Consider the following 26,916-nt stretch of genomic DNA (forward strand, 5'->3'; position numbering starts at 1 on the left):
ACGGATCTGTGCTGGGCCCTCTCCAGATGCGATGTTTCATTAACCAACTATGGAACATCATCAGTGCTAAGACTTCGTTCCCTAGTTGAATCATGAAACATCTGCAAGAAAACAACCAAGCTCAGAGACCACCAAGAACTCCACAGTCCTCCTTCTCCCCTTCATTCCTCCTCCTCTTCCCCCTCCTCCTCCTCCTGTCCACAAACCCCACTCCCTTCTAGCGCTGATGACATTGCCAAGTTGGATCATGAAACATCTGCAAGAAAGCAACCAAGTTCGGAGAGCAGCAAGGAACCCACAGTTCAAGCCGGAGCTACAAATATCCTCTTCCAGATATTCAGGCACTTCAAGAAGGGGAGTTTCCCCATTTGCCCCAAAGATTTTTTGTTGGGAGGACAATTTCTCCCTGGCCTCAAACATCTATCCCGGGGGCCCTTTGCCCCTTTTCAAAAAAGTTTTTTTTAAAGGAGGAGGAGGAGGAGGAGGAGGAGGAAGGAAGAAGGAGAAGGAGAAAGAAGGAGAAGGAGAAGGAGAAGAAGAAGAAAGAAGAAGAAGAAGAAAAAAGAAGGAGAAGGAGGAGAAAGAAGAAAGAAGAAGGAGAAGGAGGAGGAGGAGGAGGAGGAGGAGGAGGAGGAGGAGGAGGAAGAAGAAGAAGAAGAAGAAGAAGAAGAAGAAGAAGAAGAAGAAGAAGAAGAAGAAGAAGAAGAAGAAGAAGAAGAAGAAGAAGAAGAAGAAGAAGAAGAAGAAGAATCCAATCTCTGCCTGTCAGCCCCCAGGAAAACAGCTATCCGTTCGGAGCTAATGGGCTTTGGATGAATACAGGGCTATCGACAGGTCGACTGTGTCTTTTAAAAGCCAGCTAATGAATTGGATTGTAGGTATTGATCCTGGACGTCCGCTCTGCCCCTCTTATTGCCTCTCTTTCTCCAGGCTGGCTTCATTAAAAACCCACTGTTCTTTTGATCTCTGCAGCAGAGTGGGGGGGGGGGGGGTCGGGGTGGGGGGTTATTATTTATCTATTGGATTCCTGCACCTGCTGTCTTGCCAATGGAATACCTTCATGGGCAGGTGCCACTGAGGTAGAAGCCCAGGGAGATTTCCCCCCTCCCTCCCCTAGAGAAGAGAATCGGCAGCCGAAAGTTCAAATCCTAAATCAACTTGGCGTCCGAAAGCCCCTCCTTTGCAGGAATGTAGCAAGTCCCCACAAAGAGTTTTATTTAGAGTGCTGTTTCTTTAAGAGGCGGGGACTTCAATTCCCAGAATTCCTCAGCTAGCACACCGGCTAGGGAATTCTGGGAACTGAAGTCCAGACTTCTTAAAGTTGCTGAGATTGAGAAACTCTGAGTTAGAGTCTTCCCAAGCCGGATGTTGAGGTGGCTTTTAAAGCAGCCTGTTGCTCTGATAGGATTTGTTTTGAGTGGGTGGGGGGGAAGAACCATCTTCTCCCTCTCCCTCTCCCAAATTTAATGGTCCTGTGTTTACCAGCTTTTGGGAAAGAATTGAATGCATTTCTAAGCACGAGGGCTGAGTGGTTAGCTGCTCAGATTGCTCTTTGATGGTGCGTTGCATTTCCTCGTTTGCTGCCATTGTACACTGTGGCCTTTTAAACACTTATTCCTATTGTCTTGTTTACATGTTGGTATGCATTTTATATGTTTATATGAGATGGGTGGCGGTATCAGTTGGATAAATTAAATAAAATGAAATCAAACGTACATGCAAGAGAGAAAGACGGCTGATGCCTTTTGCTTTTTAAGGTGTCTTTTTTTCCCGCACTTTACCTCCCCCCCACCCCCACTGCAAATTTTTCTGAGGGTTTATTTATTTATTAGACTTGTCACCAGAGGCTGCAGGCAGTCTTTGAAGCCAAACACGGTGCAAAGAACAGTATGATAAAAGCATTAAAAGTGCAAGACGTATAAATAACAATATTAATAAAACTATGTGCGTCTGCATGCTATCAGTCCTTGGATCACCTCCTGGTGACACGGTTGAGAAATAAATTTAATAAATAAATAAATAACATGCGAAGGAAGAAAGGAATGAAACGCACTGCAAGCAAGCACGCGGAAGTGAATTTTTCAGGGCTTCATTGATTATGTTCCATCGGATGGGTGTCAATTCTTAGCGACCACATGGATTGTCTCCAAGATCTGTCTCCCGTCTGACCCTTTAGGTCATTTGAAGCTTGCAAAATGTTTCAAGATGACTCTAAAGACTGCACTCACACTAAATCCTGACCGAATCATGATTTGGTACAGTAGATAAACTCAGTCCTGGCCATTAATTTTTCAGCAAAAGGAGACCGTCAAAGGTTCCTGGGCTGCATCAACAGAGAGCCAGCATCAAGATCACAAAAAGTGATAGTACCGCCGTATACTGCACTGGCAAGGCCGCCTTTGGAATACTCCATCCAGTTCTAGTCACCGTGATAGAAAAAATATGTTGAGATGTTCCTGGAAAGCAGGCAGAGGAAAGCAACAAATGTGATAAAGGGTCTGGAGGCTAAATCGTATGATGAACATTTGAGGGAGCTGGAGAAGTTGAGAAGTATATCTAGCTCAGGGCTAGGCAATCCTGGCTCTTTTATGACTCGTGGACTTCAACTCCCCAAATTCCTGAGCCAGCACAGCTCAGCTTGGAAACCTCTCTCTTTCCCCCCAGCGTGGCTGGCTCAGGAATTCTGGGAGTTGAAGTCCACCAGTCATAAAAGAGCCAAGGTTGCCTAGCCCTGGTCTAGCTTATTGAAGAGAAGGATTGGTGGGGATATGATAACTGTCTTCTAGTACTTGAGGGGCTGTCCCAGAGAAGAGGGGACTGACTTATTCTCCAAAGCAATCGAGAGCAGGACAAGGAGTAACGGAGGGAGGCTTGTTAAAGAGAGATTCAGCCTACAAGTAAGCTTGGTTGTTTTCTTCCAGATGTTTCATTATCCAAACTAGGTAACATCATCAATGCTGCTCCTCCTATCTAGTTTGGGTGAAGAAACATCTGCTTGAAAACAACCAAGCTCAGAGAGCACCAAGGACCTTCATTTCAACCTTGAGCTACTAGTATTCTCCTTGGAGAAATTCTCTGACAATGAGAACAATTAATCAATGGAACAGCTTGCTTCCCAGAGTTGTGGGTTCCATGGTCTACGTCTGGAATTGCAAAGACCGATACGAAGGATTCGCTTGCTAGGTTACATTTCTTCAATGAAGAAAAAAAATGTCATCATATCTGAACAACCCAAGTGCTTATATAGCTAGAAAAGAGCATGATGGATTGATTGACCCATCAATACATTTGATGTGTCTTGTCCACAGCATTAGACAGGTGCTCATCAACAGAACAGTCTTGAAATGGTCAAAGCAGAAAGATTTAGAGAGAGGTGATGTTGGAGGGAGGAGGACGCAGAGAAAATTAAGAGTTCTCCTTGATGGACATTCCTACTACCTATCGAAATAAATCATTAGAGTTAGTCTAACGTTAGAGTGAATAACAGACATTGCAGAAATATTAGCTAATAATTATTAGTGCCGTAAGCGATCAAATGTTTGCAGTACGCCAAACCATCCTATGTGGTTTTACACATCACAGTAGCTAAGTTGGTCCATCACACTACGGGAGAAGCCTTGATGGCACATTCTGGCTAGATCTGACTAACAATCTTGGTTGAAAAATGGTTGGGGGCTCATTACGCTGCTTTACCTTCCAAGTTGGCTTAGTTTATGGATCTGGCAGTTAATTCAGTCCATTTTGGGACTAGCAAATTCCCTAGTTTGATTGCACGTGTGAACTGTGCCAGGGTTTCCAAACCAATTACCTTGAGGTTACTTGGTGTAGCTGAGGACAAATGGCCTCACTTCCCTCAGAGGGCCTGATGCACCCCCAGCCTAACCTGTCCAGCCTCCTCCTCTTCCTCCATCTTCTCTTTCCTGGCAACCCACCCCAGCTGAGCAATAGCTGTATCCCGGCAACCGTCCTAGCAACCAGGAGAGACCCCGCTACTCCAATGGGCAAACAGTTGCTAGGAGACCAACTTCACCTTTCCTTCGCCCGTTCCCCGCTCTTGGGGATCAGCAACCACTACTTTGAGTGGATGAGATAATGCCCAACCAGGGAGACTTGGCAACCGTGCCCGCAAGGTTGAAGCCCACATGCCACTCCCCCACACCCTCCCCAAGAGAGATGCCGAAAACCAACATCTAGAGAGTGGAACAAAAGTGGTTTATTCTCTCGGCAGGGAGGGAGATGGCTTTGATCTGCAAATGATTTCCAAAAAGGAAGGAAGCAACAGGCTCTTTTCCAGCATTGTCTCGTAAAGCCTGACATCCACTGTGCAGGGGTGGGGAAGAGTCTGCTATTAAGACTTGTGGCCGAAATTAGGGGGAAATGGCTCTCTCTGACCCTGAATCTCAGATTTGTGAGGAATAGAAATAAAAACTTCCCTAACGGGGAACTCCCTTCATTCTCCCTGTGCCTCTCATGATCATTCCAAGGCTGGTGGGCTAAAGAATTTTAACCTTTGTTCAAATGTTTACAGAGTTTATCTTGCAGAGAGAGTTTAGCCCCACACTGTAAATTCCCTTTCTGCATCTCTCAACCTGCAAATTGTGTAATACAATCCTGGAGCAAAGTCTCTCTCTCTCTCTCTCTCTCTCTCTCTCTCTCTGTGTGTGTGTGTGTGTATGTATGTGTGTATGTGTTTGTCAAAGTCCCCCACCCTGTTCTTTTATCGGAACAAAGGCTCACGCAAAAGGTAACAATTTGCACTGCCAAGCAAAGCGACAGCGATTGTTGAAAAGAATAGCAGTGCATAGTAATTACTCTACTCCTTCTGCCATCCTAGGAACTCAGAAATTTTCCCTCCAAAGGGGAGGAAAAGGGAAGAAAAGAGGGGAAAGGGGAGGGGGGGGGGCTTTTAATCCCCTTGACTAGCACTGCCACCTGCTGGCATTGCACGCCAAATGCCAGCCACTGGCAGAACTGCTAGAAGTAACGGCGGAGTAGGCGAGAGGAAGAGTGAGTCTCCTTGGCGGTGTGTTTGTTTTGGTAGAAATGCCAGCGGGTAAAAGAGAGAGAGAGGGAGAGAGAGAAGGAGAGAGAGAGAGAGAGAGAGGGAGAGGGAGGGAGGGAGAGGGAGAGATGGCAGGGCAGGGCCAGAAATGCAGCATTATCCAAACTAGCTTACGAGATCTTGCAGCAGGAAGCCAGCAAACTGGCCCAGTTTTTGCAGGAGGAGGCTTAGAAACCCTGCAAAAAAAAAAATAACAAAAGTGATGCAACTTGAGGGTTTTGCAAGGGTGGCCTCCTGCAAATCCCCAAACGCTGCTAGACTTCAAACTCCCAAGTGGCCAAAGAGGAAGAATATTGGGGAGTTTTCGTTCAATCTGACCTGACGGCTGCCGTAATCTTGAGACGATTTCAAAAGTTTTGTCCATTTGACCCCAAGGTGCTCATTTCTCCTTTCCTTTAACAAAGCAGAGGAGAATCCCTGCACGAGGGACCTCGCCATGGTCCTGCAAAGTAGATTTGGCTATAAAGAAGTGACCCAAACCAAGTCAGATCATTAAGCTTGATGGCCAAAACAAAAGAAAACAAACAAACCCCAAGTCCAGACTTTCCTAATTCACCCCACAGATTTTCTCCACATTGAAGCTCATTTTTCTTGGATAGGGCCCATTGTTCAAGTTTGTCAAGATCTTTCCCGATCCCGAGTTTGTCTTCTGGGGGCATTGGCTATTCCTGCCAGTTTGGTGTCATCTGCAAATTTGATGAGTTCCCCTTCAATTCCCTTGTCTATGGAGATATTGAAGACTACTGGGCCTAAGATGGAGCCTTGTGGTATCCCACTGCTTTACTTCTCTCCATGTGGATATAGTGCCATTGAGGACTACTCATTGAGTATGGTTTGTCAGCCAGCTACAGATCCATGACTGCTCTTTAGAAGGCCAGATCCTGAAGTTGAAACTCAAATACTCTGGTGACCTAACGAGAAGGAAGGACTCACTGGAGAAGAGCCTCATGCTGGGAAAGATGGAGGGCAAGAGAAGAAGGGGACGACAGAGAATGAGGTGGCTGGATGGAGTCACTGAAGCAGTAGGCGTGAGCTTAAATGGACTCCAGAAGGTGGTAGAGCTCAGGAAGGCCTGGAGGAACGTTGTCCATGGGGTCGCGATGGGTCGGACACGACTTCGCAACTAACAACAACAGATCCATCTGGTGGTGATGTGGTCTAGGTCTAGATGTGGTCCCGTGATATGCCCCAGATTTTCTGGAAGTCGCACGAGAGTTGCATGGCCTCCGGAGCTTCCGAAAAATCACCCAAGGATGGGCTCGGCTTTTGTACGGTATTCTCAGGACACAGAAGTGGCGGGAAAACCTTCTCCGAAGCTGCTTCAAGAGCAACCCACAACGACCTCGTGAGACCCACAGCAGCAGCTTCAGGTGGGCTGTGGGGGTCCCATCGACAGAAAAGAAACTACCTCTGAAGGCAAATCCTGGGGAATCACAAACGTGGGCTGATTTTTTTTAAAAAAATAAACATACAACGAATTGTTTCTCTTTTGTGCGTGTATGTATGTGTACATGTATTCATGCCAGCAGAATAATAAAAAGAAAGGCATTTTCCCAATTTTTGACACACTGAGCTTAAAAGGTTTGCCATCGCCATAATAGATCATTGGGTTGAGAAAATAGCCCCCCAAGACCTCGCTTCGTTCTCGTTCTCCCACGCCTGCCAAGCTCTCTCTCATTATTCCCATAGAAAAGGGTAGGCAGAGCTGAGAGGAGTTAAAATGTGTCATCAGCTGTGAGTCATTGCGTTGCTCCAATGCCCAATGGTTACTGGGAGGAATACTGTAGGAGAAGAACAGGCTGGGCTGGAAGGTGGAGTTAAAGGTGTCGTCAGCTTAGCATCCACACATTGCCACAATCCAAGTCCACCACACACACCCCTTGAATTCTGTTGACCCTTATCTAGTGTCAATTTAGCGCTATTAGTTGACCAGAGTCTTGTGTAGAAGCGTCAATAAATCATATATGCTGCGACCTTACAAAGGGTCCTGATTCTTTGTGTCTAACAATCCCATGGCTGCTAAACAGATCCAGCTCTTACCTGGAGATTCTTTCCAATGTTTACGTTTCTTTAGAAGAATGTTTCTGCCCCCCCCTTTGGATTTCGGCAAACAGCAGCTTTAGGAAAACCTAAGCTTTGCATCCCCCTCAGATGTTCTTTTTATTACATAAGATGTGATGTGTATGTGTGTGTGTGTGTGTATATATATATATATATATATATATATATATATATATATATATATATATATATATATATATATATATATTATATATATATATATGTCTTGAGTGTTTTGAGCACCTTGTCGACCCAAATATGGGCGAGTGCTCAAAACACTCAAGACATATCTCCTCCCCTCGTCTCTTCCCTCCCTATTGCAGCTGACAAAGTGAGAAAGAGCCTGTGGCCTAGAGGTTAAAACAACTGCCTAACATGCAAAGCAGCCCAGGTTCAAATCTCAGAAGGGTGTGGATGACTGATGAGAGCAAAGAAGCTTGAAATAGCTATATCAGTCTCCCTTTAATTCTTTGTCAGCAATCCAAATTTATTTAATTCATACATACATACTAATACATACATAATACATACATATATATCACACACACACATACAAACACACACACACATAACTATATATACACACGTATATACATACACATGTATTTATGTATGCGTATGTATATATATATATATATATATATATATATATATATATATATACTGTACATATATACACACAAACATACATATTCTTCTTCTAAAAAAAGGTTTCAAATAATAGGGAAGTGATTTATTGAAATATTTGTTTTGTTTTGTTTTTTAAAAAAGATTCTCCCTGCACATATTAAGAGTACAGATATTTGGGGGGAGGGGGGGAAGAACGAGGTGATTGTAAAATCAAAGTGCATCATATTCACAATATCCTGTAAAAAGGGGTTCAGCCTGGATACCTCGCCTGGGGAAAAAAAAAAGTATTGTTAGAAGATATTGTTGAGGGAAGAGTTTAGCAGCTTTTAAAAGCAGAGACAGAGTGACAGATTTATCCACCTGTTTTGCCAGAACGATAACCCAACTGTATTGTTAAAGCAACTGAAGGGCCAAACTGCTGGAGAATAATTAGGTCATCCCTATTTCAGTTTATTTAAACTTACATGAACAATAACTGGGAAAATTTACTTCCTCTCCCGATTCTGCCCATTAATTTGGGGAGTCTGACCTGTGGGGTGCTAGCTGAACCCAACTGCAGATCTTAGCTAGAAAAAGATGGTGTAACTCAGGTCTGAAAAACCCCTATAATTTTCAACCAACACTTTATATTTAAGCGGTTTCTAGATTGGGGAAGGATGACATCCGTTGCTAGATTAGCAAGTGTCTTTGGTACAGCAGCAAAATGGAACAGAGGACAACTGATACATGGCATCAGCCAAGAAAGATGAATTTTTCAGAAGTACAGGAACTCCTGGACTTTGATTTAGCGACCGTTCAAAGTTACAACGGAAGTTACAAAGTTACAACGGGGAAAAAAAGTGACTTAGGACCGTTTTTCACACTTACCACCGTTGCAGCATCCGCACGGTTGCGTGATCAAAATTCGGACACTTGGCAACTGACTCGTATTTATGACGGTTGCAGTGTCCCGTGTGTGTGTGTGTGTGTGTGTGTGTGTGTGTGTGTCACACGATTCCCCTTTTGCGACTTTCTAACAAGCAAAATCAATGGGGAAGCCAGATGCGCCTGACAACCGTGTGACTCACTTCACAATGGGGTGGTTCACTTAACAAGCGTGGCAAGAAAGGTCACAAAATGGAGCAAAATCCACTTCCCAAATGTCTTGCTTCGCAAACAAAATTTGGGGCGCCGTTGTGGATGTAAGTTCAGGACTACCTGTGTCCAGTCATGGGCGATGAGATGCTGGAATAAATTACAACCATCGCAATGATTTATGTGGCCCAGTAGAGCTTGGAGACAGAGGAGGAAGAAGGGCGTTACCTGAGCAAGGTGCATCGGAAATGTGACAAGCGGGCATAAGCGTCTTGCTGGTTTCGAACTGTCTCGTTGCTCCACAAACGCTCAGCAACAGCCCCAGCTCTGGGCCTGGAGGAGATACAGAGGTTTTGCTCAATTTGGAGAGTTTGTAGGCTACTTTAACTGAACACAAAGCCTTCATAGACAGCTCACAAATTAATGGCTCACAAATTAATGTTGAAACTCTGGAAAGACTACAGAGAAGAGCAACGAAGATGATCAGGGGACCGGAGGCTAAAACATATAAGGAACGGCTGCTGGAATTGGGTATGTCTAGTACTTTAATGAAGAGAAGGACGAGGGGGGTGACATGATAGCAGCGTTCCAATATCTCAGGGGCTGCCCCAAAGAAGAGGGAGTCAAGCTATTCTCCAAAACCCTGAAGGCAGGACAAGAAGCAACGGATGGAAACTAATCAGGGAGAGAAGCAACCTAGAACTAAGGAGAAACTTCCTGACAGTGAGGACAATTAACCAGTGGAACAACCTGCCTCCAGAAATGGTGAATGTTCCAACCCTGGAAGTTTTTAAGAAGAGACTGCCAACAGCCATTAGTCTGATATGGTATAGGGTTTCCTGCCTGAGCAGGGGGTTGGACTAGATGACCTCCAAGGTCCCTTCCAGCTCTGTTATTCTATTCTATTCTATTCTATTCTATTCTATTCTATTCTATTCTATTCTATTCTATTCTATTCTATTCTATTCTATTCTATTCTTCTGTTCTATTGTTCTGTTCTGTTCTGTTCCGTTCTACATATCTGTTCCCATAACAAAGGTTAGAATTCAATTACAAGTAACGCTGTTTGTTTGCAACATCCAATTGTATTACCGCTAAATCAACAATCGGCATGCCGATGTCCAGGAAAAGCCAGAGGACGTCAATACGATGGTCCAAGGGTCATGGTGTGGTTGCACAAAGGAAGCAGACTAGGGCATAATGTGAATTATTTGCATGCAGACGCCAAGAGGGCCATAGTTGCCCTTTTAGTTGCCTACCCTTCCTGCAGACATCCTGGGACCAAAAGCTACTATAGGATAGTCGTATTTGAGTTCCTGCGCCAAGCCACTAAACATGTTTCCATCTCCAGCTGACACCTGTGAGCATCAGAAGAACGGAAGAGGAACGCACTGAGCTTGTGGCGGGAGGCAGGCTAACGTTTCTACAGAAACATTTTTTATTTTTATTTTTTGCACAACTGGATTCGTTTGCAATCGGTCACGGGCTGTAAAAAAAAAAAAAAAAAAATCTTGAGAAGCAGGAGGAAGAGGCCCAACTCACAGAAAAAGTCAGGTAAGGGAAATTGAGTCTGGCGCCGGAAATGTAACTTGAGAAAGCGTCTCAAGGAAACCTGCCCGGGTTCCTCTGAAGAGAAAAGGAAGGAGAGGGGAAGAAGTCTTTGGCTTTGCCAGATTCTGTCGCTGTGGCTCAGTAATGAAAGTCGTAGCAGAATTCGTCATTTTGGTTTTTTTAGTCTAGTCTACCTCGAAGGGGACTGGCACTTTCCCAAGACAACGTGCAGCTTAGCAAGGCAAACACGAATGAATGAATCTTTATTGTCAAAGTACAACTATGTATACATTGAGATTAGCTGAGCCTCCCTTTGTGCTAACATACAGTGACAACAAACCCTCCATCTTACTATACCATGTGAACCAACTACACCACACACCGGCCTCCCAAGTCAATTCTGCATAAAATTCACTCAAGTTATTTCTCGTTCAAAAGCCTAACAGCCCACGGATAAAAGCTGTTCTTCAGCCTGTTGGTGCGGCTAGCTATACTCCTATATTTCCTACCGGATGGTAGGAGAGTAAAGAAATACTGTCCAGGGTGTGAGTCGTCCCTGAGAATTTTCCTCACTCTTCCAAGGCAGCGACCCCTGGCAATGTCATCCAGTGATGTCAGGGGACAGCCCACGATGTCTTGTGCTGTGCTCACCACCCTCTGTAATACTTTCCTAACCGCGGCTGTCAGACCAGCATACCAAACCACAATACCATACGAGAGGACGCTCTCTATAGTAGACCCAGTCTCTTACCACAGTCTTGGGGTTAAATTTGTTGCATCCACATATTCGCCCCACATACAGGCTTCTCCACCAATAACCAGCTTTTTTTGTTCTGCGCTGCCTGTTGGACAAGAATGTACTTACTTTATATCCTATCCAACTTGTATTAATTTTACAAATAGCTCAAGGTGGCAAACATAACCAACACACCTTCCTCTTCTCTCCCCCCCCAACCCAAAGAAACCTGTGAGATAGACTGAGCTGAGAGAGAGGGACTGGCACAAAGTCACCCCATTGGTTTTCATTCCTAAGGCAGAACTAGAACTCATCGTCTCCTGGTGATTGGCCCAAATTTACCTAGTTGGATTTCATACCTAAGGCACGACTAGAACTCACTGTCTCCTGGTGATTGGCCCAAAGTCACCCAGCTGGCTTTCATGCCTAAGGAGGGACTAGAACTCACAGTCTCCTAGTGACTGGCCCAAATTTACCTAGCTGGATTTCATGCCTAAGGCAGGACTAGAACTCTCTGTCTCCTGGTGATTGGCCCAAAATCACCCAGCTGACTTTCACGCCTAAGGGGGGACTAGAACTCACAGTCTCCTAGTGACTGGCCCAAATTTACCCAGCTGGATTTCATGCCTAAGGCAGGACTAGAACTCTCTGTCTCCTGGTGATTGGCCCAAAGTCACGCAGCTGGCTTTCACGCCTAATGAAGGACTACAACTCACCATCACCTGGTGAATGGCCCAAATTTACCTGGCTAGATATCATGCCTAAGGCAGGACTAGAACTCGGAGTCTCCTACTTTCTAGCCTGGCGCCTTAACCACTAGACCAAACTGGCTCCCTACGTGCATTATTCTTACTATTGTACTATATGTTGATAGGGCCACACGGGGCAAAAACTCACCTTTGAAGGCCAGAGGCTCCACCCGATATGCCGTCAACCAATCCTGCCCGTAAGAGATGACGTTCAAGTACCAAGGGGAGGACAGCAGGGTCCGGAAACCAGCCTGCGTGACACGAGACATCTCCTCTTGAAAGGTGACGGGGTTTTGTTTCCACACGTGTATGACTGTATCAGGGTTCACCTGGGCAAAACAGAGAATGGATCAGGGACCGAGGTCCAGGAAGAGGCACCTACAGGAGGTGCATGTGCATAGCAAAGGATATGTGGGCTCCAATATTGACATTCCTGGGAGGGGTACCGTAGGAGAAAAATAGGCTGAGCTGGAAGGTGGAGTTAAAAGAGCCATCAGCTTAGAATCCTTACATTGCCACAAACGACCTAAGTCCAGCCTACCTGTGAATTCTGTTGACCCTTATCTAAGTGCCAATTTAGTGCTGACCATTTGTTGACAGATTCTTGGGTGCTGGTTTGCATAAATCTTCTGTGTTGCAACTTAACGTGCAGTCCCGATTCTTTTGCACCTGGCAAAATATCAACTGACCACATACACCACGGGGGTGACTTACTGGCTTTCCCTCTCTCTGAGTTTAACCCATCTCAAGCGGTTGCTAGGCTGAGCAGAAAAGGAGGGAGATACCCACGAACAGACCCAGGTGGACGAGTAAGTCCTTGGCGTATGACCAGTCATTTCATGATGGTTTGGATTTAAGACAGCCCCGGAAAAGGTGCTTTGTGGTAAAGCGCTTCCAGGCATTGTAAAATGTTGCATGCTCACACACACACACCCCACACACACACCTGAGGTTCAATGACCCTATTTTGGACACCTAGCAACTGGTTCGCATTTATGATTGGCTGCAGCATCCCGAAACCACAATTTGAGACTTTTTTCAGCCAAACGTCCAATGCCTAATTTGACTTATAAATGCGTGATTCGCTTAACATCCCTCGTAAAAACAGTCAATTTGGTCTGGTGACGTGGTGCCTCAACATGACAGCAGTTTACGCCCCAAAGTCCAGTGGCAACTGTGGTCATCATTCGAGAACCATACATTTCCACTTTAACAGGCAGGAAGCAATTCGGGGAGGGAGAGAAGAGAAGCACCCTAAAGGCCTACTGCAGGGCATCTTGAGCGCTCCTAGCACAATCCTTACCTTCACACCATTATCAAACACTTCTTGCCACACCATGTAACCTTTCTTGTAAGAGGAGACTATATCCAGCAGCCTGGAGCAAAGAGAAGAACCAAGTGATGGAGAAAACGACTCATAAGCCCGTGTTTCAATTTCCTTGCATCAAACCCTTCTTTTTTTAAAAAATAAATAAAAAATCCCTGCCTTCATTTGGCAACTCTCGAGGAAGTCAGGAGTGTCTCCTGACATGGGATGGGAGTTCAACTTGAGGCCAAAAGACAAGAGAAACAAGAAAAAACAGGAAGCTGAACCGAGACAGCCTCCCAGCACAATTCTTACCCTGGTCTAGCTAGAAGCTGTGTCTGGAGAACTTAACAGGATCTGCACCTTGGCTTGGCTGAGAGGGATGGGAAGTGGGGCACAACCTTTGGGGGAGGGCCTGTGGGAGCGAGAATGGCCCTATTTCCTTGCCCTAAGCAAATACTTAGCAATGGAGAGGAAAGATCACTTTACCTTTGAATGTAGAAGGATTCTAATTTGGCATAGTCTTGGCCAAATTGCATTTTCTGCATGAACGCTTGGATGTCTGGGTTGGACTTCCTGTGTGAAAACAGAAGAGCTGGATCAAAGTTGGATCCTCAAGTTTTCCAAAGTCTGCTGCTTCAAGGGACTCTTTGGTAGGCCATCCCGAATAAAAATAGAAGCATCCTCACGCTTAATAAAGACACCAGCTGTCCCAGAGGGGCAGTGGCTAACCTTGTCCCCTTTCAAGACTTTTGGACTTCAGCTCCCAGAGGGTGCAGGGATGGCTGGGGAATTCTGGGAGCTGAAGTCCAGAAGTTTTAAAAGTAGCCAAGGTTGGACACCCTTGAGCTACATGAAAGCAGGATCGATCGCGCTAATATTTGGTCTGCTCGTGATTCCAACCCTCAGGATACAATTTAACATAGTTTTTGAACTCAGCCCCTGTGATTTGTGACACAGAATGCTGTGTGACTACCGCCGATGGTGGCTTACTCAATGAACCAAGGTTACTTAGGCCAGCCAAAGATAGAACCAAGGTTACTTAAGTAAATCAACGCTAGGACAAATGAGGCCTTGGTCCAAAATGAACCTAAAGGTAAAGGTTCCCCCGCACATGCGTGCTAGTCGTTTCCGACTCTAGGGGCCAGTGCTCATCTCCATTTCAAAGCCGAAGAGCCAGCGCTTGTCCGAGGATGTCTCCGTGGTCATGTGGCCGGCATGACTAGACGCCAAAGGCGCACGGAACGCTGTTACCTTCCCACCGTAGCGGTCCCTATTTTTCTACTTGCATTTTTGCGTGCTTTCGAACTGCTAGGTTGGCAGAAGCTGGGACGAGTAACACGCTCACTCTGCTACGCGGCACTCGGGATTCGACCCGCCAAACTGCCAACCTTCTGATCGACAAGCTCAGCGTCCTAACCCACTGAGCCACCACGTCCCTTTTTAAAATGAACCTAGCAGGTCTCTAATACACATTCACATCACCACTCCTATGGTCTCTTAACTGAGCTGTGTTCATCCTGACTCCAATGATTCAACGGAGTGAAATTTGCCACCAGGCGGTTAGGGCTACAGATGAATATACCTAAGTAAGTTGTTGACACACGAAGCTTCCTCTGAAGCATGGACACCTAGATCCTTGCATGGAGCATGTTCTTATTTTTACATCAGGATCTATCTTAGTGCCACAATAGGTGTGAACAGGGGAGGTTTTTAATGTATGGTTTATGACCATCAATCTTTGCTGGTTCCCTCCCAAGAGGTCATCCACCATCTCATCGCCATTACACTCTTCCCTTCACCCCTCCATATATTCGCCTTCTCTCCATCCTTCCCCTTCCAGATTCCCCAAGAGAAAAAACAAACCCACCAGCAGGTAAAATCCACCTCATCTCCTCCCAGGTGAAGGTAGAAATCTGGGAAGATGGCACTAACTTCAGCAAAAAACGAAGCCATGAATTGGTAGGTGGAGTTAAGAATGGGGTTGACCGGCCCGTAGGTCCCAATGGGTTTTGTGGATGTGTAACATGGAGTCAACAAGCCTGGGACACCTGGGAGAAGGAAGGAAAGGAGGAAGGAAGGAAGGAAGGAAGGAAGGAAGGAAGGAAGGAAGGAAGGAAGGAAGGAAGGAAGGAAGGAAGGAAAAGGGAATAAACAAACAGAACATCCACACAACCACGAAGTGCAATTAGATATTATAGGAAAAGAGACGTGTTAGTCTATGGCGGTGTTTCTCAATCTTGTGAACTTTCAGGTATGTGCACTTCAACTCCCAGAATTGCCCATTACTGCCACACTGACTGGGGAATTCTGGGAGTTAAAAGTCCATGCATCTTAAAATGGCCAAGGTTCAGGAACACTGCTTTAGCCTAACAACTTCTCAGGGTATTTTCAACCCAGCTCATTTCGAAGGTTGGAAATGGCTAATCCAGATGGCCATATTTAAATAATACCCAGCTTTGCCCTCTCCCTCTTTTTTCAACCAAAAATGCAGGCAACAATCTTGTTTTATAGGCCTTGAATATTCCCTCCTGGTGAGCAATTTCAACACCGCTTTTCAAGTTATACACGTGTCTGTTCAGATTCTAACTTAGCACCAATGCATGTTCAAAGAAATCCGAGATCGTGTTTTCTCATCGCAAGAGACTTCTTACCTGGTCCCCAAGAGAGTGTGTGTCCAGGAGTGTCAAATTCTGGAATGACTCGAATCCCACGCAACCGGGCATATTCAATCACCATCTTCACATCTCTAGCAGTGTATACGTGAGTGGCTGAGTTATAGGATCCCTAAATATAAATATATAAATAAAGGTAAAGGTTCCCCCGCACACGCGTGCTAGTCGTTTCCGACTCTAGGGGCCGGTGCTCATCTCCGTTTCAAAGCCGAAGAGCCAGCACTTGTCCGAGGACGTCTCCGTGGTCATGTGGCCGGCATGACTAGACGCCAAAGGCGCACAGAACGCTGTTACCTTCCCACCGTAGTGGTCCCTATTTTTCTACTTGCATTTTTACGTGCTTTCGAACTGCTAGGTTGGCAGAAGCTGGGACGAGTAACAGGCGCTCACTCTGCTACGCGGCACTTGGGATTCGTCCCGCCAAACTGCCGACCTTCTGATCGACAAGCTCAGCATCCTAACCCACTGAGCCACCGCGTCCAAATATGTGTGTGTGTGTGTGTGTGTGTGTGTGTATGTGTATATGTATGTATATGTATATGTATGTATATATGTATATACATACATACACACACACACACACACACACACACACACACACATATATCTCAAAGGTTCAATTGAATGGTAGGTCAAGGTGGAGTGAAGGAGCTACTGCCTTCAAATCTTATTTCGAGGGAAGAACTGTGGCTCTCAAAGAATGTCTAGTCTGATGAAGAGAAGGACGAGGGGTGACATGATAGCAGGGTTCCAATATCTCAGGGGCTGCCCCAAAGAAGAGGGAGTCAAGCTCTTCACCAAAGCACCAGAAGGCCAGACAAGAAGCAACGAATGGAAACTAGTCAAGGAGAGAAGCAACCTAGAACTAAGGAGAAACTTCCTGACAGTTAGAACAATTAATCAGTGGAACAACCTGCCTCCAGAAGTGGTGAATGCTCCAACACTGGAAGTTTTTAAGAAGAGACTGGACAGCCACTTGCCTGAAATGGTATCCCTATACCTGAGCAGGGGGTTGGACTAGATGACCTCCAAGGTCCCTTCCAACTTTATTATTATCATTCAAGAGCTGCTGCTGGCTGAGATCTCACTCTGATCAAAGATTATAAATCTTGCTGGCCCTCAAATCAACCCAGGCTCTTTCAGCTAGCATGCGACAGAGGGTGAGAAATTCGTAAGTCTATGCCACCTGCTTCCCTTGATCTAGAAATCTTTTCTAGAAAATAAGGTCAAATACTGCTTGCATGCCGCATCAGCGTTATCTCACACGCCTAGAAAGCAGCATGGAGACTTGAAAACCAAAATCCAGAGGGCCTAAGAAAACCCTCTTCAGCTTCCATTGGGAGAAGAACGCTGCAGAGTGAAGACATCCCCCATTTCAGCCAAGATGCTCTTTTTCACCCACTGCTGTCACGTCAAAGAGAGGGACGGGGGCTTCAAAGCTCTGCGGAAATTCCCTCAAGTCCCATTGCCGACTAAATGGCAGAGACTCAGTGAGAGATGGGACTGCTCACCTTCAGGCTGAGATCTGGGAACACCATGCTTTCAAATGGGAACGACGGGTCGTCCACAATGTGCCAGTGGAACACGTTAAATTTGCTGTACGCCATGACATCCTGAGGAAACGAAAAAAGGTTAGGAAAACTTGCTGCTCGGTGGGACATTCGTTAGCAACCGTTGTGAGACGGACCAAGGATTCATCTGTGGCTCAGAAAACCCACAGGGACCATTCAGGACTTCTGAATGTCTTAACCCAGGGGTAGGCAACCTTGGCTCTTTTATGACTCGTGGACTTCAACTCCCAGAATTCCTGAGCCGGCACAGCTGGCTGAAGTCCACGAGTCATAAAAGAGCCACGGTTGCCTACCCCTGTCTTAACCAGTAAGGATCTTTTGAATATTGTGGGGAAAACAAATTTGAATAAGCATGTCAACAGGACTTATGATGAGGCAATCAAGATGACCAATGAAAAAAAGAAGCTTTATATTGATGTGGTTATTACTTGCAGAAACATGATAAAAATGTTTATATTTAATTGTCATTTATTTAAATAAGAATTTTATTAATTTAAGGTTGGCAAAAAGAGAATATTATTGGAAGAAGAAGAAATCAAGTAAAGCTCTCATATGGACTATAGAATTATAGAAACTGTTATTGTTTTTTAAACATTAACCCAGACAACACGATGTTTGCTAAATGTTAAGGTCTATGTTAAAAATCAATAAAACATTTTTTTAAAAAAAAAGAAAAATTCTGAATGCGGTTACTCCTAAGAAGTCTTCTTCACCCATTAAATCTTTGCCCTGAATTATTGCTCTGCACAGCTGTTTTCTTATACTGTAGAGCCGTGTTTCTCAACCTCAGCAACTTCAAGGTGGGTCGACTTCAACTTCCAGGATTCCCCATTCTCCACGGCTGAATGGAGTCCAACGCTAAACAACTACACCACACTGGCTGTCCTACCAAACCTCCTATTTCAAGTGCAGACATGAGGACACTTCCTCGTAACGACAACGTGGTGCCACCTAAGCCTAAGAGGGAAACTTCGTAAGATTCCCCCCCCCAAGGTTCATGGAGGCAATATGCTGGTGGTGATAAAAAAAAAAGAATTAAGTCAGCCAATATAACAGCCTGCTCAATGGGGAACCATCTCAGTGGGGAACCATGCCAAGAGCTGCTGCAGTGTGGCCAAGATTTGAATTTGAGTTTGAATTTATTCAATTTATATGCCGACCTTCTCCCTAAGGACTCAGGGCGGCTCACAACAATAAAAAGTTAAAAACATAAAATACAAAATTTAAAAAATGAAGTAAATACACAACAATAGACCCAGTAAAACCAAATTTAAAACTACAGTCAGTCCAGGCCCGATTGTTGGAATATCCATGTCTTCAGGTCACAGCGGAAGGACCAAAGGTCAGGGGCCATCCTCAGCTCTGGGGGCAAATGATGTAAGATCTCTTAGGATCTTCTCGATTGCTTCCAGATTCACCTACCAGGGTCTCCAAGATGACTCTCAGAGGCAGATAATGGCGAGATGTGTCAAGCAGCAGACCTCGGTGAGGGAAGCGAGGGAAATCAACCACATCTGTCTTGTTGAGGTAGAACTATATAAAGGAGAAGATAGCACAGTTGACCCAATGCCCAGCATAGATGTCTCCCAGGGAACTTGCCTTCTCCAATGGGAGTGAAAAATCAGGCCATCCATTTGGAGGACTAAACAAGCTCCTCAAATATTCAGGTCTAGGATTTACGAGAAACTTAGATGCCACACAATTTTCCCTGTCCCCCAGGTTAAGCTGGAAAGTCCTTTGGAGAACAAAGTAACAGCTAACAAAGTGAGTTCTAAGTGACAGCTTGAATTAGATTAAGCTTCGGATAGGATAGGATAGGATAGGATAGGATAGGATAGGATAGGATAGGATAGGATAGGATAGGATAGGATAGGATAGGATAGGACAGGACAAGATATGATAGGACAGGACAGGACAGGACAGGACAGGACAGGACAGGACAGGACAGGACAGGACAGGACAGGATAGGATAGGATAGGATAGGATAGGACAGGACAGGACAGGACAGGATAGGACAGGACAGGACAGGATAGGATAGGACAAGATAGGACAGGACAGGATAGGACAGGATAGGATAGGACAGGACAGGATAGGATAGGAGTCTTTATTGGCCAAGTATGATTGGACACACAAGGAATTTGTCTCCAGTGCATAAGTTCACAGTGTACATAATAAACAAGTAACAGGTCATAAATCATGGTTGCAATCGTTAAGTGATAAATCATAAGATACCAATAGGAGAAGATAGTAGAAAAGATGAGAGATGAGAAGATGAGAGGGATAATTGCAATGCCTACTACATGAGTAAATATCCTTAGACCTAAGACAGTGCTGTGGGAACTAGCTGTTTAGCACCTAGTATGTTTACTTTAATCCTGAGGGGAGAAGTTGAAACAGCTTATGTCCAGGATGTGAGTGGTCGGTAGATATTTTCTCAGCCAGCTGGTTGCTATTTTTTCCCCATTTCCAAGAAATGGAATAGATCAGGGGAGTCAATTTCACTGAGGGCCGCATCAGCATTATGGTTGCCTTCAAAGGGCCAGGTGGGCATGGCTGGGTGGTCACGGCTGGGTTGCTGTGACTAGGTAGGCACGGCTGGGTGCGCACGCACACACACTCCACATTCCAAGTTTGGGGACTTTTAACCAGACAGGAAGCAGAGGTCCTTCTCCCCACGCCTGGGCATGATTGGCAGCTTGCCATTTCAGACGTGGATAAAAGTCTCCAAGCTTGGAATGGTGTGTGCATGCACGCAGCACGCCAAAGTTCTTGGTTGAATTAGAAAGATTTCTGGAGAGGAGGAGGAGGAGGAGTGGTGGGGAGCTGCACGAGGGAAAGCTGCCCCAGCACGGCAGCATCTTTCTCAAAAGGATTCCCTGCCTCCTCTTCTTCTTCTCCAGAGATTTGTCAAGGCAGAAGTTTGACTTCGTGCTCCTACGCACAATAGCATTGCCCTCTGCCTCTCCTACTTTGCCAGGAGGGGGAACCGGACAGGGAAACACCAATGCTCGGATGTCTGAACTTGGGAGAATGTCTCCTTTGACGTGCTGCACGCACGCACGCATGCACCATTCCAACTGCAAGGACTTTGATCCACACCTGAGCTGGCAAGCTGCCAATCATGCTTGGGCGTGGGGAGAAGGACCTCTGCTTCCTCTGTGGTTAAAAGTTCCCAAACTTGGAATGTGGGCTTTGTGTGTGTGTGTGTGTGTGTGTGTGTGTGTGTATGCGCGCATGTATGGGCTTGAGTGACAGCAGTTTGAGGAAGCGAGGTCTCCACATCAAGTTAGCTGGAGCAACTTCTTCTGGGCCGACCCAGCCGTCTCAAGTCAGTAGAACTAGGACAGTTGCAACTACCCAGCCAGGCTTACCCAGCCATGCCCACCTGGCTGCTGTGAGTCATCACAGATCCATGCAGCGGTTACCGCTACCACAGCTCCATGCGCTGTAGAGGCTCCCGCTGCCCCTCCTCTTCTAGCACGGCTGCCATTGACAAGACACCAGAAGAAGCGAGGAGGTAATTACTCAATCAACTCCTCCTACTAGTCTGCTTGCGGACCAGATCTAAACACGTCACAGGCTGCGTATCTGGCCCGCGGGCCTTGAGTTCGACAGGTCTGTGCGAGACGAACTGTACTCCCAAACTGATGCAACAATTCCCACAGAACTGTACTCTTCCACCAAAGTAAGCCAATTTACTCCAATTATAGAGTCTTTTTAACAAAAAGATTCTGTGTGGAAAGATGATCTAACTGCCTAATTAAAGATTACAAGGAAGCCCTATTTTGTGCCCTTAAAACATTAACAACTGGATAAGCCAGGGTGAAGCCATGCCTGCTTTTCTCCGTTAATATATGCATCTTATTATGCAACATCTTATTGTGCCTTATATTGTTCCCTCAACAAACAGGGAACAACTTACTTAGAACAGCTGCAGATCAAACTGTTGTAATAGTTAAAAGGATTGAGCAGATTGAGTTATATTGCAAGAGCCTTGGTGGAGCAGTGGGCTAATGCCTCCTTAAGTAACACCAGCTGCCTGCAATTAGTGCAGGTTCGAGTCCCACCAGGCTCAAGGTCGACTCAGCCTTCCATCCTTCCGAGGTAGGTAAAATGAGGACCCAGATTGTTGGGGGCAATTAAGCTGACTTTGTAATAATGCCGCTTGGGGTGTGTGTGAAAGCCCTAATAAGCAGACATATACATAGAATGAAGGCTACTGCTAAGCTTGTAAGCCGCCCTGAGTCTTCGGAGAAGGGCGGGATATAAACGTAATAATAATAAAAAAAGATTGAGTTATATGTTGGATACACATCATTTCAGGGAGGCAAAAGGTCTTCTCCTATAGCAACCTCGGCTCTTTTATGACTCATGGACTTCAACTCCTAGGATTCCTGAGCCAGCTGGCTCAGGAATTCTGGGAGTTGAAGTCCATGACAGGATAGCACTAATCCATGACTTTAATTAAATATGGTGTATTAAGTAGGCCCCACACTGCTCCACTGGCAAACCACAATAGGTGCTGTCGCTCCACACAGACAGTCACACCCAAGCAAAGCAATTAACCACAGAACAGGAATTGTAAACCCCACCCTAATGTCCCCTACTCACTGTGCCATCTTCGTCCCTCCAGGCAAGCTGGCTGAAGGTCTCCAATCCTATGCAACAAGGCAGAACCACATCAGTTGGGCCAAGTCAAGAATACTGAACTACGAAGACAGCGATGGAAAAGTGGTGCCCGCCTTACCTCTGAGGGCACCCCAGACGTTGGTGGCTGTGAGAAGCATCAGATCCACCGAAACGCTGAGCTTATCTGAGTTTATTTGGGGAACAACAACAAAAAAGCAGTAGTTAACAATTTTAAAGCTTAGAAGTTGGCTTTCCACAAAGCAAATGGCTGACATCATCTTTTTATTAGGAGTGAGAATGTGTCAGTTCAGGGATTGTTTTGGGAACTGCTTTTGGGAACACAAGACTAAAATTGGGAACCTCCCCTAAGATCTGGACGGCCTGCAGTAGTTTACAAGAGGTTGAGTTTTGGTCCCCACATCATAAAAAAGATGTTGAGACTTCGGAAAAAGTGCAGAGAAGAGGAACTAAGATGATTAAAGGCCACGAGACTCAAACATACGATGAACAGTTGCAGGAACTGGTTATGGCTAGTCTAGAGAAAAGAAGGACTAGGGGTAACATGATAGCAGTATTCCAGTATTTGAGGGGGCTGCCACAAAGAAGAGGGGGTCAATGCCGCTTGGGGGGGGCGAAAGCCCTAATAAGCAGGCATATACATAGAATGAAGGCTACTGCTAAGCTTGTAAGCCGCCCTGAGTCTTTGGAGAAGGGCGGGATATAAATGGAATTAAAAAATAAATAAAAAAAAATACTGGGGGGTAAGAATTAAGGATGGGGCTGCGCCCATCTGGGGACAACCCATGAGTTTTCTCTTTTTTCTCTCTCCAGATTAATAATAATTCTATAACATTAGAAAATATATTTTAAAATGTTTTATTCTGCATTAAACTTGTGTGCTGCCCCTCTCCCAAAGATTCTGGGCGGTTCAAGGAAATGAACCCAGGAAACTACAATAAGATCAGTAAAACATGATAGCAAATGGGTTGAAGTGAGTATTAAAGATGTCTTCTCCAACTAACCCCACGTTGCCCACCCTTAGGTAAGAATATTCCTGGCTTTGAAAATAAAAGGGTAGATGACAGCCAGGAGGGGTTGAGGTTTGTCTTAAGGGCGCCCTGCTGACCATAAGCTCAATGTTGGCAACCCAACCATCAGATGCCGTTCTCTTACAGTCCTCTGGAGATTCAAGGGTGGGATAGTCACTGCATCCTGCTTGGCTCACGGAGACAAGAAGATTAGGACACAGATCCTCCATGTTGCTCCCTACAATACAAAATGGGAAATTAAGCATGGGAATCTCTCTGAATACAAGTTGCACTAAGCTTCTTTCCTCCCCCCCAAAAAATAAATAAATAAATGAGGTTTTTTTAACAAAACAATCCTGAAGCTCTTAAAGAAAAAGAAAATTTAAAAACATTAAAAATCTTTTTTTAAAAAAAAACACCACCAGTTTTAAACCGTCTACCTTGAAGGCTTGACATTGGTGTAAAGGGGGCTGAGGCTGGTAAGGGAAGAGGGGGCTGCTTTGTAAAGATATCACAACCACGTTGTCTGTCAAGAGGGTGGAAGGAAGAAGCAAGAATATAATAAACCAGGGTTCTTCAAACTTGACCCTTTTATGACTTGTGGACTTCAACTCCCAAAATTCCTCAGCCAGCATGCTTGACTGAGGAATTCTGGGAGTTGAAGTCCACAAGTCATAAAAGGGCCAGGTTTGAAGACCCCTAATATAAACCTAGAGAACTGACCTACAAGCATCTCTGCTTTTGCACTGCACTGGGCAATCACTGTTGTGTGAAGGGTTCCGTTCTTATATGCAGTCAAGTCTCTACTTTAGCCCAGCACGATAAGTGGGGTCTACAGGTGGTTCTCAACTTACAACTGGTTATTGAACAAACCATTCAAAGTTACAACAGACCCACAAAAGCTACTAACAACTTCTTTCTGAATTTACACAACCTTGTGCGTAACACGATTGCATTTTGCGCTTGGCAACCGGCTCACCTTTGCGGCTGTTTTGCAGCATCCTGCAGTTGTATGACTACAACTTGCAACATTTTTTTTAGCTGGCTTTAAGCATTTGCTTCTGCTTTCTGGTTAAAAACAAACAAACAAAACCAAAACCCACCCATTAAGGCAGGGGTCTTCAAACTTGGCCCTTTTATGACTTGTGGACTTCAACTCCCAGAATTCCTCAGCCAGTGTGCCTGGCTAAGGAATTTTGGGAGTTGAAGTCCACAAGTCATAAAAGGGCCAAGTTTGAAGACCCCTGCATTAGGGGAAATTGATTCAGTTAAAATGTTGAAAAAAATGTTGAAAAATTATATTCAGTTCCACGATGCCTTGATTTGTGACAAGCAATGACTTACAAGTATAATCCTGGCTCAATTACTGTCACAGCCAAAGACAACCTGTCTCAGGAAGCAAAATTTGAACATAGGTGCAAAATCTGACAGCAGACTCAGATAGATTCCATCTTTTAGGAGAGAATGCCATATGTGCTAGAAAAATGAAGTTATGAGGAACTATGTCCAGCTATGTACAGCTCACTTTTATTATTTCCTCCTTCTGCCATTAGGAAATTTTTTGCTTATGGAACCAGCTAAAGTCAGAAATATTTTGGGTGAGTGGATGTCGAGTGCAAAAATCCAGGATAACTATTATTGCTAGCAAAAAGATCCTGAAAGCTGCCGTCTCCTGACCATCCAGACTATTTCCAGTATTTGGTCTCTGTAGACCAGCATTTTTCAGCCTTGGCTACATTAAGAAGCGTGGACTTCAACTCCCATCATTCCCCAAGCCAATAAGAAGACCATGTAACTTAAATCAGGGGTCTTCAAACTTGGCCGTTTTATGACTTGTGGACTTCAACTCCCAGAAATCCTTAGCCAGCATGATATAGTACACAACCTTTTCATTTGTTGGGTGTGGGTTTATTTCCAAGTCAGCAGAAACCAGAATTTGCCCTTAATCTTATCTGAAGCATTCAACTTTCTGGCTTGTTTTAGAACAGGGGTCTTCAAACTTGGCCCTTTTATGACTTGTGGACTTCAACTCCCAGAATTCCTCAGCCAGCTGGCTGAGGAATTCTGGGAGTTGAAGTCCACAAGTCATAAAAGGGCCAAGTTTGAAGACCCCTGTTTTAGAAGTAGCCAGGCTGCCCTGCCATCCTCGATTAAATGAGTTTGGGCTGAACAGCTTACACGTGAACTTTTGTCCAGCTTCAGGAACTTTCAGAAGGGAAAGATTTGCGGGGGGGGGGGGGGGTCGCATAAAGGTATAATCCGAAGTCCACTGTTGTCCGATCCTCCAACAAGACCTCAACCCCTCATTCAGCTGCAGGGGAAACCCCAAGCCAAGCCCTCCGAGCGAAAACCCCAGCGAAGCTCCGCAGCGGGAGTAGGTCGTGTGAACGCGGCCTCGTATTAGAAAGCGTGGAAAGAGAGGGGGGGGCAAATGCGCTCCCCCTCCCCGATCCGCTGCTTCCCCCTCCCTCCCTCCCTGATCCGCTGCTCTCTCCCCCCCCCCCGCCGGACCTGTTCTCTCCTTGTACCCAGGAGGGAAAAGCAGTTGCCAGTAACGTCGGAATGCCCCGTCCAGCACTTCGCAGCCGGGCTCCGCCGCCGAGTGGTTGGCGTGGGCGAATCGGAACTGGCGGGAGCTGAGCCGGCAGCGGCTCTGGGGGTCCTGGCGCAGCGCCTGCGGCTGCGGCCACACGGCAGCGCCCAAGCCGGCGGCCAGGAGCAGGAGCAGCGCGCCCACCGCGACCGCCATCTGTGCAGGATCCGCGGCTGCCTGGCTCGGAGACGCGAAGGGCAGGAGGGAAGCCGCGGAGAGCAAGTGACGCGGCCGGATCACATGAGAGGCGGACCGTTCTGCGCCCCCCCCCCGCTTCGGGCGACGCCCCATGGGGAGATTCTGCGTGGAGGGGGCGGTGGGTGCCGCCCGGTGAAGGGTCTCTCTCTGTCTGGCTCCCTGCGTCTTTCTTTCTTTCTTTCTTTCTTTCTTTCTTTCTTTCTTTCTTTCTTTCTTTCTTTCTTTCTTTCTTTCTTTCTTTCTTGTCTATGTCCATCCATCCATTTTCTTTCTTTCTTTCTTTCTTTCTTGTCTATGTCCATCCATCCATTTTCTTTCTTTCTTTCTTTCTTTCTTTCTTTCTTTCTTTCTCTCTCTCTCTCTTTCTTTCTTTCTCTTTCTTTCTTTCTTTCTTTCGTTCGTTCTTCTTTCTTTCTTTCTTTCTTTCTTCTTTCTTTCTTTTGTTCTTCTTTCTTTCTTTCTTTCCTTTCTCTTTCTTTCTTTCTTTCTTTCCTTTTTTTCTTTCTTTCTATCTTTCTTTCTCTTTCTTTCTTTCTTTCTTTTTCTTTCTTTCTTTCTTTCTTTCTTTCTTTCTTTCTCTTTCTTTCTTTCTTTCTCTCTCTCTCTCTCTCTCTCTTTCTTTCTTTCTTTCTTTCTTTCTCTCTCTCTCTCTCTCTTTCTTTCTTTCTTTCGTTTGTTCTTCTTTCTTTCTTTCTTTCGTTCTTCTTTCTTTCTTTCGTTCTTCTTTCTTTCTTTCTTTCCTTTTTCTTTCTTTCCTTTTCTTTCTTTCTTTCTCTTTCTTTCTTTCTTTCTCTTTCTTTCTTTCTTTCTTTCTTTCTTTCTTCTTTCTTTCTTTCTTTTGTTCTTCTTTCTTTCTTTCTTTCTTTCCTTTCTCTTTCTTTCTCTTTCCTTTTTTTTTCTTTGTTTCTTTGTTTCTTTCTCTTTCTTTCTTTCTTTCTTTCTTTCTTTTCTATCTTCCCTTCCTTCCTTTCCCCTTTTTCTTTCTGTCTTCCCCTCCCTCCCTCCCTTCCTTTCCCTTCTCTATTTTTCCTTCCTTCTCCCCTCTCTATCTTC

The 26,916-nt window shown here is 45.3% G+C and overlaps 1 protein-coding gene across 1 annotated transcript; it reads right to left on the minus strand.

Annotated features, from left to right (window-relative positions):
• Window positions 1-7,855: 7,855 nt before the first annotated feature.
• Window positions 7,856-26,099, minus strand: HEXA (hexosaminidase subunit alpha). The gene is made up of 14 exons (XM_081337626.1): window positions 25,584-26,099; window positions 23,218-23,310; window positions 22,163-22,228; window positions 22,027-22,073; window positions 18,838-18,948; window positions 17,356-17,457; window positions 15,824-15,956; window positions 15,040-15,220; window positions 13,659-13,745; window positions 13,167-13,239; window positions 12,012-12,192; window positions 11,130-11,220; window positions 9,056-9,160; window positions 7,856-8,021 (listed from the first exon to the last, which is right to left on the minus strand). The coding sequence occupies exons 1-14, from the start codon at window positions 25,954-25,956 to the stop codon at window positions 7,964-7,966; spliced, it is 1,701 nt and encodes a 566-aa protein (XP_081193752.1). The 5' UTR covers window positions 25,957-26,099; the 3' UTR covers window positions 7,856-7,963.
• Between the last annotated feature and the right edge of the window lie 817 nt (window positions 26,100-26,916).

Source organism: Vipera berus (genome assembly GCF_964194415.1).
Source record: "Vipera berus genome assembly, chromosome: 12".
In the NCBI taxonomy this organism is placed as follows: Eukaryota; Metazoa; Chordata; class Lepidosauria; order Squamata; family Viperidae; genus Vipera; species Vipera berus.